Raw genomic sequence first — 13,149 nt, forward strand, 5'->3', positions numbered from 1 at the left:
GCGGGAAAACTGCTAAAACGCATTTTCTTTGCAAAAATTATATATAAATTATTTTTTCCAGATCTATTAATTTGGTGTGAAATTGTGTCTATTATGAAGTAATAATATATGACTGTAACTGTGTAAACAATAGAACGTATGTAGCAAAAATATGTAAACAAAATATTTAAAATAACTGACTTTGCATGTGCTAAATAGGAAATACAATATTTACATGTTGTAAATATGCACATATTGTAAGACAAAACCTGTTAAGACATAGCATTAAAATAACGGTATGAACATAACTACGTAAAATGAAACCTAAAGAACTCTATTGCACATAATTCAATATAAAAATGTAACTTGCATTTTTTACATTCTAGAATTTTTACATTCTTCTCCAAAAAAGAATTGTTCAGAACGACTAAGATTTTTGTAGAAACAGCGGGCAAATCATAGGTCCCTCATACTGTCTTCGTTCTGTTAAATATGTGTCTATACAAACACTGCAAGCGGATAAGGTATAATATGACCAAATTCTCAAAAAGGAGTTTTAGAATAACTTTTATTGCAAATGTACTGCCACTTCTATATTTATTTCTTACGGGTAATCTTAAAATAGGCCCATAAACGAGTTACATTTGATCTCATGACACAATGGATGTTGACGCATGGCTGTGGCAAGCCAATTTAACATTTAACCTAACTGCCATCTGTTTCTGTTGGTAATACACATTGGTGCTTTTTAAAATTACTATTAACTACTCCAATAATGATTAATATCGTATTTAATTTTATTAATTTATTTTTATTTGAATGTGAATACTTATCCATCGGATATTAACATTTATTTTTCTGCTACTATCCCAAATAGTGACAAATAACTATTCCATTGTTACAGAAATTAATTACATCTTTTCCCACCATTGAGTTCTATGGTTCATGTCAGCTATTCACTAATATGCGTTGCAGTTTCACACCAATTTTGTTGGTATCTATTTTAGGTTTAATAATTAATAAACTTAATTATTAGATACTAGTACCTATTTCTGAGACACTATTTTTTTTAATCAAAATTGTAATATTTCTTCATATCGTATTTAATTTTATTAATTTCTTTTTATTTGAATGTGAATACTTATCCATCGGATATTAGCATTTAGTTTTCTGCTACTATCCCAAATAGTGACAAATAACTATTCCATTGTTACAGAAATTAATTACATCTTTTCCCACCATTGAGTTCTATGGTTCATGTCAGCTATTCACTAATATGCTTTGCAGTTTCACACCAATTTTGTTGGTATCTATTTTAGGTTTAATAATTAATAAACTTAATTATTAGATACTAGTACCTATTTCTGAGACACTATTTTTTTTAATCAAAATTGTAATATTTCTTATCTCATTGTTTACTTGCTTTTTTTACGTGTTAGGCCTATATGTCAGCATGGTTAATTTATAGGAATTAGAAATCTTATTAGTAAGAATAAAAATGTTAACAATTGGAGTACAGCCTAATGTCTAGGAACTATAAATATGAGTAGTAACATAAAAGGTAGCACAGTTAGTTACTAGTAAGGAATGCATGTTAAACCCGCTTGCCATAACTGTCTGACATATTACACTTATGCGTGGCATGGCCTAATTTCCAACCACCCACCAAATGCGCAAAGAAAACTTAGAAAATTAAGCATGACGGAGCATGTGACTGTTAATCGAGACCAATAAATTATGTTTTCTGCTCATATGATTTATTGTGGTCGGCTACCTTGCAAAGCACGAGCGATCTCTCTAAAATGGAGGAAGTTACGCCTTTGTTAGGACAAGGAAACAAATGGCGTGAGGGTTAAAAAGCAAATGCTCACTGTTGTGTCTTCCATGCGCCCAACACGCACCGCGTCGACTGTGACTATGCAGGACGCATTTGGGATAAAGTTAAACTTGCGTTTGCACATTGTCCACATGCATTTAGAGTAAGTGAGAGATGTACCTGGGAAATATTGAATACTGACTGGGGGTTGGGTGTGCTATGCCGATTGGTCGCTCTCACCAGCACACACACACACACACACACACGCAGTCAGTCAGGGACTGTTTTAACACACATACAACCAGGGGCACACTCGGCAAGAGCGGCATACAATCATGTATTTTAATAGAAATCGTGGCCGCTGAAAAACGTGCTTTCGATGCATTGACCTGGTGCTTCGGGGGAAGGTGACAGGCGCTCAGTTTAATTCTCGATTATTTATTAATGTCCATTTTTGATGTCCGAGAGAGAAATGAGTGCCGAGGCCGGGCCTAGTGCAAATGCTGCTGGGATTTTGCATATCCGCTTTCACAAATTGACAAAAAGTAACGCTACATGCTCGAATTTGAAGAGCTTTCCGGTGGTTTTGTCGTGACCGAGTCGTAAATGGTAAGAAACCGGCGATTTCTCTCATGTAACGTTACCTTTTGAATTTGGTACGTTTTTCATCTCACCGTCGTGGGTGACTTTACTGCTGTACGACTGTATGTGAACTGTTGATGCACATGATGATAATGTAACATTCTTTACTAGCGTTTTCACACTGAAATCGCGGCAGAGGTCATCTTTAAACAGTCCAGTAGGGGCATATCGAAGTGTCTTTGACATAACGATTCATGTTGAGTTTTTCAATTTCTCTTATCTTTGTCTTGATGGATTCTTGACAAGACGGCCTACGAGGCTTGCGACTTAAACCCGAGTAGCCACCTTGTTACAAAATTCCGTTTATGATGCTAGCTATGTTTTGGAACATGATAGCTGGTTTCTAACCGGTTTAAGATGGCCATTAGCTGGTCGACCAGCTTTCATGCTTCAAACAACATTATGGCCACCTTAAGCTGGCATGTGGTAAACTGGTCAAAGATGGTCTTCCAGCTCGCACCAGTTAGAAACCAGCTAGCAGTTTAATCTGCATTTTCAGCAGGAGTATCGCATGTGTATGCTGGTGTTTTGCAACATTACAGTGTTTTTGCTGTCAAAATGTCATGTTAATGTAGAATCATCTTGTCTCCTGCATAATTGTTTTAAATTAGATTGCAATGTTCAGTTTAATGCACAACTCATTAAGTGTTTTTTATCCGTTTGCAACAAACCCTTCAGGAGTTAAGAAAAGCCTGGGTTATTATTCTTTAGGTCATCTTAAAAAAACCAAATTATAAAAGCATTTCCCTGTATTTTGTTGCAGGATGGAGCCATGACAACATGAATCAATCCTACAAAGTGGCTGGCAGGGATGGCTCGGAGTGTCGTGGTGATCCACAGGAGACCAAGGCACTTGATAGCCGCATCAGCTCCTGTGGACACCAGAGCACAAAGCGACAGGGGGACCAGGGGTCTGCCATGCATTTCTTAAACTCTGGCTACAAACTCTCGGCATCGCCGTTTGTGTACAATCAGAGAGAATCCACCTCCAACTACAGTCCGCTGAGGAGACTTCAGGATCTGACCACTATGGTGAACCATCCCGACATGAGTTTGCAGGACAAGGACTTTCACGGACGAAGTAAATTGCTCAAGCACAATCCCATCGGAGGAGGAGAGTTCGGAATAGGCCTTTATCACGCATCCAATTCGCAAGGAAACACTGACAGGACTACTATTCAGGATCTGGACAAAAATGGTTTCTCACCAGTAAGCTCTGATAGCTTGGAACATTTTCCATCCATCTCAAATGGAATTTTGCATTTTGAGTCAACCCTGTTTGATAGTGGGGACAGCAAGGATAATGATGAGGAGGCGCATGATAGGGGTAATGCAGTGGCACCGTTTAAAGACATGTCAAAGAAGTGCCTGAAAAGAAATCTGGCAAATATAAAGGCTCCTAGCAGCCACAGGCTGGACCTAAGTACAAATAAACATGGAAGTTGTAACCTTGTTTCTAAAAATACAGTGAAGTCTAACCCTTCTGGTAGTCCCTCACATTTGCCTGTCGAGATCATGATGGAGGATTTTGACAGTATGGATGATTATTCAGACAGTGACTGTGATCTACCCAGCACTGAGAACAGTGCTTCAATATTCAACTCCGGTCTCTCTAAAAGACCAAATTCACCCAGTGACTCCCATTCGAATCCTGTAAGATGTTTTTACGTTCATCATATTTCTTATTTTGTTGTCTTGATTGTGTTTTTTCCCTAACAGGTGTACCAGTTATATTGTTAAAGAGTTTCCACCTAAGAATGCAGGAAGGAAAATCCATAAATTTTTTTGTATACGGTGTATATGTACGTACATATACACTGCATATATATTCATCCATGCACACACACACACAGTGGGGTCCAAAGATTCAAAACCACATTGAAAATCTGTTATTTAAACCTTGAAACAAACTTCAAAGAAATGTTATGACATTTTTGAAGATTCTGAACAATTTCTAAATCACTAATCTGGAAACCAAATTTGTGACCTTGATCATGTGACCTAATATGTTTTTGTTTCCACTAAAGCACAAAGTTTCAAATCATGCTGGATAACATGATGTTTAGGTTTTACTCAAATATGTGGAGCATCTCAAGTGCTTCTCTGATTAAAGCAAAATAAAGTTGTTTTGTATTGGAAAATGGTATTCTATCAAGTAATGAAAGCTGTATAAGCAATGAAAAGGCTTATATGCTAAATATAAGCATTTTCATTAGCAGTTTCAGATTTTTGGACCCCACTGTATGTATTATTCAATTATGTAAGTACGCATTTATTTTGCACACTCTTTACACAAACATTAAGAAAATGCAGGAAGGAAAATCCATACATTTTTTTGTATACGGTGTATATGTACGTACATATACACTGCATATATATTCATCCATGCACACACACACACACAGTGGGGTCCAAAGGTTCAAAACCACATTGAAAATCTGTTATTTAAACCTTGAAACAAACTTCAAAGAAATGTTATGACATTTTTGAAGATTCTGAACAATTTCTAAATCACTAATCTGGAAACCAAATTTGTGACCTTGATCATGTGACCTAATATGTTTTTGTTTCCACTAAAGCACAAAGTTTCAAATCATGCTGGATAACATGATGTTTAGGTTTTACTCAAATATGTGGAGCATCTCAAGTGCTTCTGTGATTAAAGCAAAATAAAGTTGTTTTGTATTGGAAAATGGTATTCTATCAAGTAATGAAAGCTATATAAGCAATGAAAAGGCTTATATGCTAAATATAAGCATTTTCATTAGTAGTTTCAGATTTTTGGACCCCACTGTATGTATTATTATTCAATTATGTAAGTACGCATTTATTTTGCACACTCTTTACACAAACATTAAGAAATATTTGAAAACCAAATGTGTAGTATAACAAAGGTCTTGGTAATTTTTTTTAAATCAAGCAACCAAGCAGAATCACTTCTGTCAATTGACCACAGTAATTGGCTGATGCAGATAATATCAAAATGAACTGTCGGTCTACTTTTTGTTTAATTTAATGAACAGTGCAGCCAAAATATGCATTATTTTTGGCATATGTGCTAATAAGTAGCACAATATTTATATCAACATAATTGCATGGTTCCTTAGATAAAAGTGTGTTATTGCAAGGTTTCCTTACTTAAAATTGTGTATTTTTTTCATCTTAATATGCAGAAACCCAACTCATTCATAAGTAGATTTGGCTGAAAAGTATAAACACTGGCACTATCAAAACATTGCTTTGCCACAACAACTTTGTCTTAACCAGTATTTGGAGTTTTTTGACCATTGCACACGGAACTTTGGGGAACTTGTTTGAAAACTGCCATTATTTTTGCAATTTAGTGTGGTGGCTTTTGTGGTGTATAAATTACACACTTCGACTTCAGCAACACATTTGCTACTTGTAGGCAGAGGTATGTTTATTTATAGTTGGTATTGCCCAGTTGTTTTTAAATTACAAGTTGTCATAGATGGGAGTCATTTGTATTACCCTTCCTCAAGCTGAACACCTCTTGAACCACACAGTTGCACTGAATCTTTGAGTACGAGCTTGACTTCATTGCAAAGGTGTAGGCTAAGTGCTTGTTGGTTCATTCTTCTTTTGTGAAACTTATCTGACCACAATCTTTTCACAGTAAGGACAAAGGCCATAGTATGGTGGGTTGCAGTTAGGCTGTCACCCACAAATGGCTCTTTGCAAGGTGAAAGTATCTGAAATGTTAAAAGAGTAGCCTAAACAAACAACTCAAGCTGTATTGACTCATGTTATTGATGATTAAAGAATGATGATTAAACTGACAACTTTTTATTTTAACCCAAAGTCCAACAGCCCAAAGAAGAAACAGCTCCCAGGTATAAAGTACTCTGTTGAAGATGTCGTGTGGGCCAAATTCAACCGCAGACCCTGGTGGCCTTGTCATGTAACCACTGACCCACAGATTGAAGTCCACACCAAAATGAAAGGTGATCTCTTTTGTTTTAATCACCTTTTGTATGACTATTCATAGTGGATGCCTAATTTCACATGGTTGATGTAACACTTCTGTAACGGCACATGCTATTGACATAATATAGTTAGTTATCTTTTTTTTTAATGTCTTATAAAGTTAAATAAAATATTATAACATTTTCTTGCAGATCCCAGTCGTCGGCCATGTCGTCTTTATTTTGTCAGAATGTTTGGGGAGATCGTAGACCAAGCTTGGGTCCCGGCAAAAGCCACTTTTCCTTTTGAAGGAGGTCATCAGTTTGAAAAACTGCCTGTACTTAGACGAAGAGGAAGACAGAAGGACAAAGATTACAAATACACGGTAAAGCTTTTGTGTGTTGCAAACTTGTAACTTTTTGCTGTTATTTTTTGAAAAAATGAATGTTTATGATCAAATGAAATGAATGCTTTTGATAGAAAGTTAATGAGTTTTGTTCATTCTACAGGTTCCTAAGCGTCTAATGCCTTCATGGAAAGCTAGTGTCTTGGAGGCAGAGGCAGCACTGACCAAATGGTTAAATAGCGAACCCTGTGATCTACCCAGCACTGAGAACAGTGCTTCAATATTCAACTCCGGTCTCTCTAAAAGACCAAATTCACCCAGTGACTCCCATTCGAATCCTGTAAGATGTTTTTACGTTCATCATATTTCTTATTTTGTTGTCTTGATTGTGTTTTTTCCCTAACAGGTGTACCAGTTATATTGTTAAAGAGTTTCCACCTAAGAATGCAGGAAGGAAAATCCATAAATTTTTTTGTATACGGTGTATATGTACGTACATATACACTGCATATATATTCATCCATGCACACACACACACACAGTGGGGTCCAAAGGTTCAAAACCACATTGAAAATCTGTTATTTAAACCTTGAAACAAACTTCAAAGAAATGTTATGACATTTTTGAAGATTCTGAACAATTTCTAAATCACTAATCTGGAAACCAAATTTGTGACCTTGATCATGTGACCTAATATGTTTTTGTTTCCACTAAAGCACAAAGTTTCAAATCATGCTGGATAACATGATGTTTAGGTTTTACTCAAATATGTGGAGCATCTCAAGTGCTTCTCTGATTAAAGCAAAATAAAGTTGTTTTGTATTGGAAAATGGTATTCTATCAAGTAATGAAAGCTGTATAAGCAATGAAAAGGCTTATATGCTAAATATAAGCATTTTCATTAGCAGTTTCAGATTTTTGGACCCCACTGTATGTATTATTCAATTATGTAAGTACGCATTTATTTTGCACACTCTTTACACAAACATTACGAAATATTTGAAAACCAAATGTGTACCAAAGGTTCAAAACCACATTGAAAATCTGTTATTTAAACCTTGAAACAAACTTCAAAGAAATGTTATGACATTTTTGAAGATTCTGAACAATTTCTAAATCACTAATCTGGAAACCAAATTTGTGACCTTGATCATGTGACCTAATATGTTTTTGTTTCCACTAAAGCACAAAGTTTCAAATCATGCTGGATAACATGATGTTTAGGTTTTACTCAAATATGTGGAGCATCTCAAGTGCTTCTCTGATTAAAGCAAAATAAAGTTGTTTTGTATTGGAAAATGGTATTCTATCAAGTAATGAAAGCTATATAAGCAATGAAAAGGCTTATATGCTAAATATAAGCATTTTCATTAGTAGTTTCAGATTTTTGGACCCCACTGTATGTATTATTATTCAATTATGTAAGTACGCATTTATTTTGCACACTCTTTACACAAACATTAAGAAATATTTGAAAACCAAATGTGTAGTATAACAAAGGTCTTGGTAATTTTTTTTAAATCAAGCAACCAAGCAGAATCACTTCTGTCAATTGACCACAGTAATTGGCTGATGCAGATAATATCAAAATGAACTGTCGGTCTACTTTTTGTTTAATTTAATGAACAGTGCAGCCAAAATATGCATTATTTTTGGCATATGTGCTAATAAGTAGCACAATATTTATATCAACATAATTGCATGGTTCCTTAGATAAAAGTGTGTTATTGCAAGGTTTCCTTACTTAAAATTGTGTATTTTTTTCATCTTAATATGCAGAAACCCAACTCATTCATAAGTAGATTTGGCTGAAAAGTATAAACACTGGCACTATCAAAACATTGCTTTGCCACAACAACTTTGTCTTAACCAGTATTTGGAGTTTTTTGACCATTGCACACGGAACTTTGGGGAACTTGTTTGAAAACTGCCATTATTTTTGCAATTTAGTGTGGTGGCTTTTGTGGTGTATAAATTACACACTTCGACTTCAGCAACACATTTGCTACTTGTAGGCAGAGATATGTTTATTTATAGTTGGTATTGCCCAGTTGTTTTTAAATTACAAGTTGTCATAGATGGGAGTCATTTGTATTACCCTTCCTCAAGCTGAACACCTCTTGAACCACACAGTTGCACTGAATCTTTGAGTACGAGCTTGACTTCATTGCAAAGGTGTAGGCTAAGTGCTTGTTGGTTCATTCTTCTTTTGTGAAACTTATCTGACCACAATCTTTTCACAGTAAGGACAAAGGCCATAGTATGGTGGGTTGCAGTTAGGCTGTCACCCACAAATGGCTCTTTGCAAGGTGAAAGTATCTGAAATGTTAAAAGAGTAGCCTAAACAAACAACTCAAGCTGTATTGACTCATGTTATTGATGATTAAAGAATGATGATTAAACTGACAACTTTTTATTTTAACCCAAAGTCCAACAGCCCAAAGAAGAAACAGCTCCCAGGTATAAAGTACTCTGTTGAAGATGTCGTGTGGGCCAAATTCAACCGCAGACCCTGGTGGCCTTGTCATGTAACCACTGACCCACAGATTGAAGTCCACACCAAAATGAAAGGTGATCTCTTTTGTTTTAATCACCTTTTGTATGACTATTCATAGTGGATGCCTAATTTCACATGGTTGATGTAACACTTCTGTAACGGCACATGCTATTGACATAATATAGTTAGTTATCTTTTTTTTTAATGTCTTATAAAGTTAAATAAAATATTATAACATTTTCTTGCAGATCCCAGTCGTCGGCCATGTCGTCTTTATTTTGTCAGAATGTTTGGGGAGATCGTAGACCAAGCTTGGGTCCCGGCAAAAGCCACTTTTCCTTTTGAAGGAGGTCATCAGTTTGAAAAACTGCCTGTACTTAGACGAAGAGGAAGACAGAAGGACAAAGATTACAAATACACGGTAAAGCTAACTTGCAACTGTTTTGTTCTTATATTTTGAAAAATGAGTGCTTATGATCAAATGACATTAATGCTTTTGATAGAAAGTTTATGAATTTTGTTCATTCTACAGGTTCCCAAACGTCTAATGCCATCATGGAAAACTAGTGTCTTGGAGGCAGAGGCAGCACTGACCAAATGGTTAAATAGCGAACCTCCATTGACTTTAATTCGGGATGTGCACATGCCTATTACAGAAGACAAGGCACCAAAAAGTCCTGCTTGCCCGACATCTACTACCCAGTCCACATTATCAAGCTCACTTTTGTCCAATGTACTAGATGCATCCGTTAAGAACAAAGGAAAACCTGGCACTGGAAGCAAAAAGAAGGCAACTAAGAAGAACAGCTCAACTGTAAAATCTCCTGTGAAACTAATTGTAAACTCTTTATCATCTAAACCATTATCAATCACTTCATCGGACAGCTACAAACCTTCCACAGCTGCCGAACGGCACAAACCAGACCCCCTAGATAGTCCGTATTCAGATATTGACTCTGTCCCAAGGATTCTGTGTCCCAAACGTTCACAGCAATTGCCACAGGAAGAGGCGGTGAAGGAACTGAGCACTAAACATAAGAAAGTACAGCCAAGTAAAAAGATGAAAAAAGCCAACATGGATAAGCCGGTGAAGAAGACAGAGGCTGGTTCAAAATGCACAACCAACAGTAAGCTAAAGAAGTCAACACCCAAAGAAAAAACACTTAGGGCTACGAACTCCAGACAGAAGAAAAGCAGTTCCCCAGGGTCCTCGGATGGGTCTTTTGCCATGCACTCTTTCTATTTACCTGCCAGCACTGGCTTAATCTCAAGAGCACTTGCCGCCAGTGAAGAAACCAAGGAGAAAGATTTAAGTCAGGAGCCAAAATCTCGCTCCCCATGTGCTGGCGATGAACGATCAGAGATTTACAACAAGTGCTCATCCCCCACCAACCATTCTGAGTTGTCAAAACAACAATGGCAGGAAAAAACGGAGGCCAGCGAAGAGACCACAGATACCTCTATCTCTCACACACCACCAAACCCAACTCTTAAGTTTACAAGAATCCAAAATGAGGACGTTCAGAATGGACCTCGACATAAAGGTTCCAAGTCAGATGTGACTGAATCCTCCCTCAATTCCGTTAAAATCAAAAACGAGAGCATGATCTCAGACACTTCATCTTCGTCCTTCCCGTCTCCCTCCATCTCTCCCATGGACGCTTTCCAGGATATAAAGGAGCTTTCTTTCAGGTCTCTTGTCAAAGAGGAATGCAGCTCAGGAGAACCTTCGCTCCGTGCGGATTCAAACTACAAATTCAGCACTTTCCTAATGCTCCTGAAGGATCTGCACGACAGCCGGGAGAAGGAAGGGAAACCTTTAACCCTTCCTCCCACCTCTCCATCCTCTCTCATCAGGGAAGAACCTTCTCTTATCCCACCTGGAGAAGAAACAACAAATGAGGTGCTTTGTGAAAAGAACTGGAAGGCGATTGCGGATCAGAACAGTCGGCAGGGAAAGACATCAATGCCAAACAGCTCAAAAAAGAGCAAGGCTAAGCCGAAATCATCGGTGAAAAAGGAGACACAAAAACACGATGGTGGGAACAATTTTGTTTCTCCACTGAAAAAGCGGAACTCATCAGCAGGTTTGGATGCACTTGAAAAGAGTTTGCCTCTGTTAGGGGAACTTTCCAACTCTCACCATGATGCTGTTCCTGATGTCTGTGACAAAGGCACCATCTCCAAGGTTGCTCCTAAAAAGCGATGGCAAACATTTGAGTCTGGCATTGGGAAAAGCACCAAGCCAAAGAGCGATCCGGTTGGTTTGAATCAAAATGTAGTGAAGGAGTCCACGGAGCTAAATGGAGTTTTCAAAGACAGTCTTGAAGAAACGGCTCATTCTGACATCCCTGATAAAAAAGATGCTTCAGGTAACTGAAATATTAGATTAAGTCTCAAAAGTTATGTTTAATGTTAAAAGTTAAATGTTTTATGCTAAATTCAATGCATTTTTAATGATTCTGTTCTCAGAAAACAAAAGGCTCAGAAAACCAAGCAAGAGGCTGATTGAATGCAGTGAAGAATATGAAGAAATATTTTCCACAAAGAAAAAAGCAAAGAAAACTCCAGAGTCCTGTAAAACGGTAAGCTGTTTCTTCAACTCTTTACATTGTTTCTGTTGATCCAATGGGCTTCAAACCACAGAAATGTATTTTTTTTTAGCAAGTAAAATTTATTTTCAGTAATTCATCGAAAAATGAACATTCTGTCATCCTCATGTAATTTAAGTCATATTTTACTTTCGTCCATGGACACAAAAGCAGAATTTTGGATGTTATAATATTTTGCTCTTCTCCATACAACAAAAGTGGATACAAGAATTATCAGGGCTTCAAAATGACAAAAAACCTATATAAATTGCAGTTTCTTTCATAGTCTCAATCATGCTTGCATTCAATTCGAAACATTCAAATGCATGCAAGAGCCAATGATGTTTGGTGTTATTGACATTGACTTGTGACACAACATGCAACACGAGGTGCCAAGTTTGAATATACACAAATGAGATTTGAGAGCATAGGCTATAATTGATGGGTGCAATTTTCCATACAAAAAGGTACTAAAATGATGTCATAATTCAGTTTTGAGTGGGGTATTTGTAACGTGCACCAACTGTATTTCTATATGTGAATAATGTTATTTCATACCTTTCCTGAAGGGATCTTTGATCGCCAACACTAATGCTGAGCAGCCGGCACCTGAGCAGATCGCGCCTGATGCTTTAAGCTCTTCACCTGAAAAACCCTCTGAGCAGGCCACACCAGAGGAGCAGAAAGAACCAGAAGATGGTCTGGTATCACCTTCAGCACCATTATCGCCATCCTGTGGAGGTCCATCGCTAAACAGAGAGTCATGTGAGAAGAAATCTGGTAAGAATGTATAGTTTAAGGTAGTGCTGGGCGGTAGGACCAAAAATTTATGTCACGGTATTTTTCAAAATTATACCGGTTTCCCGGTACATGACCGTATTTTTTTTTTTCAAGCATGACCGGGTGTTAACCATATTTTGTACTGATTGAGAGAGGAAATACTGCCGTATATTGACTTAGAATGCCCTATTTTACTGTCATGACGAGTGAATATTGTCAAAAAATACCACACTAAATAGTGACTAAACACGACCCCTTTTAATACATGTTAACCAGGAGTAACTCTCATTTATAATCGCGGCATCGTCTGATAAAATCAACATGCATCTACACTAAAGAGCGGCTGTGCGGTTGTTTTGGCTATTACTTTTTGTCTCATGCAGCGCACTGCCTGCGTCTGAGGAACAAACTAAAAAAACAACAAACAAAAAACTGCATGTGATATGAACTACGCTCATATTTATAATTCCAAACAATCAGTAAGCGACAGGTGGTAGGAAACGCTGTTTTGTACTCATTTATTGACGAGTCGGCTGTGGTGCGGCCAACTGAATGTGCTGCTTCTCTCCCG

General features: G+C 37.2%; 1 protein-coding gene across 1 annotated transcript in view; it reads left to right on the forward strand.

The window, feature by feature from the left end:
• Positions 1 to 2,056: 2,056 nt before the first annotated feature.
• The window catches only part of nsd1a (nuclear receptor binding SET domain protein 1a), a 22,726-nt gene continuing 11,633 nt past the window's right edge, over positions 2,057 to 13,149 (forward strand). The window contains exons 1-7 of the mRNA XM_016285170.1: positions 2,057 to 2,404; positions 3,201 to 4,090; positions 6,261 to 6,402; positions 6,577 to 6,749; positions 9,740 to 11,579; positions 11,680 to 11,792; positions 12,368 to 12,578. Coding sequence (XP_016140656.1) covers positions 3,218 to 4,090; positions 6,261 to 6,402; positions 6,577 to 6,749; positions 9,740 to 11,579; positions 11,680 to 11,792; positions 12,368 to 12,578 — 3,352 coding nt within the window. The 5' untranslated portion in view covers positions 2,057 to 2,404; positions 3,201 to 3,217. The remainder of the gene's footprint in view (positions 2,405 to 3,200; positions 4,091 to 6,260; positions 6,403 to 6,576; positions 6,750 to 9,739; positions 11,580 to 11,679; positions 11,793 to 12,367; positions 12,579 to 13,149) is intronic.

Source organism: Sinocyclocheilus grahami, unplaced genomic scaffold, assembly GCF_001515645.1.
Source record: "Sinocyclocheilus grahami isolate Dianchi unplaced genomic scaffold, SAMN03320097.WGS_v1.1 scaffold193.1, whole genome shotgun sequence".
Taxonomy (NCBI): Eukaryota; Metazoa; Chordata; class Actinopteri; order Cypriniformes; family Cyprinidae; genus Sinocyclocheilus; species Sinocyclocheilus grahami.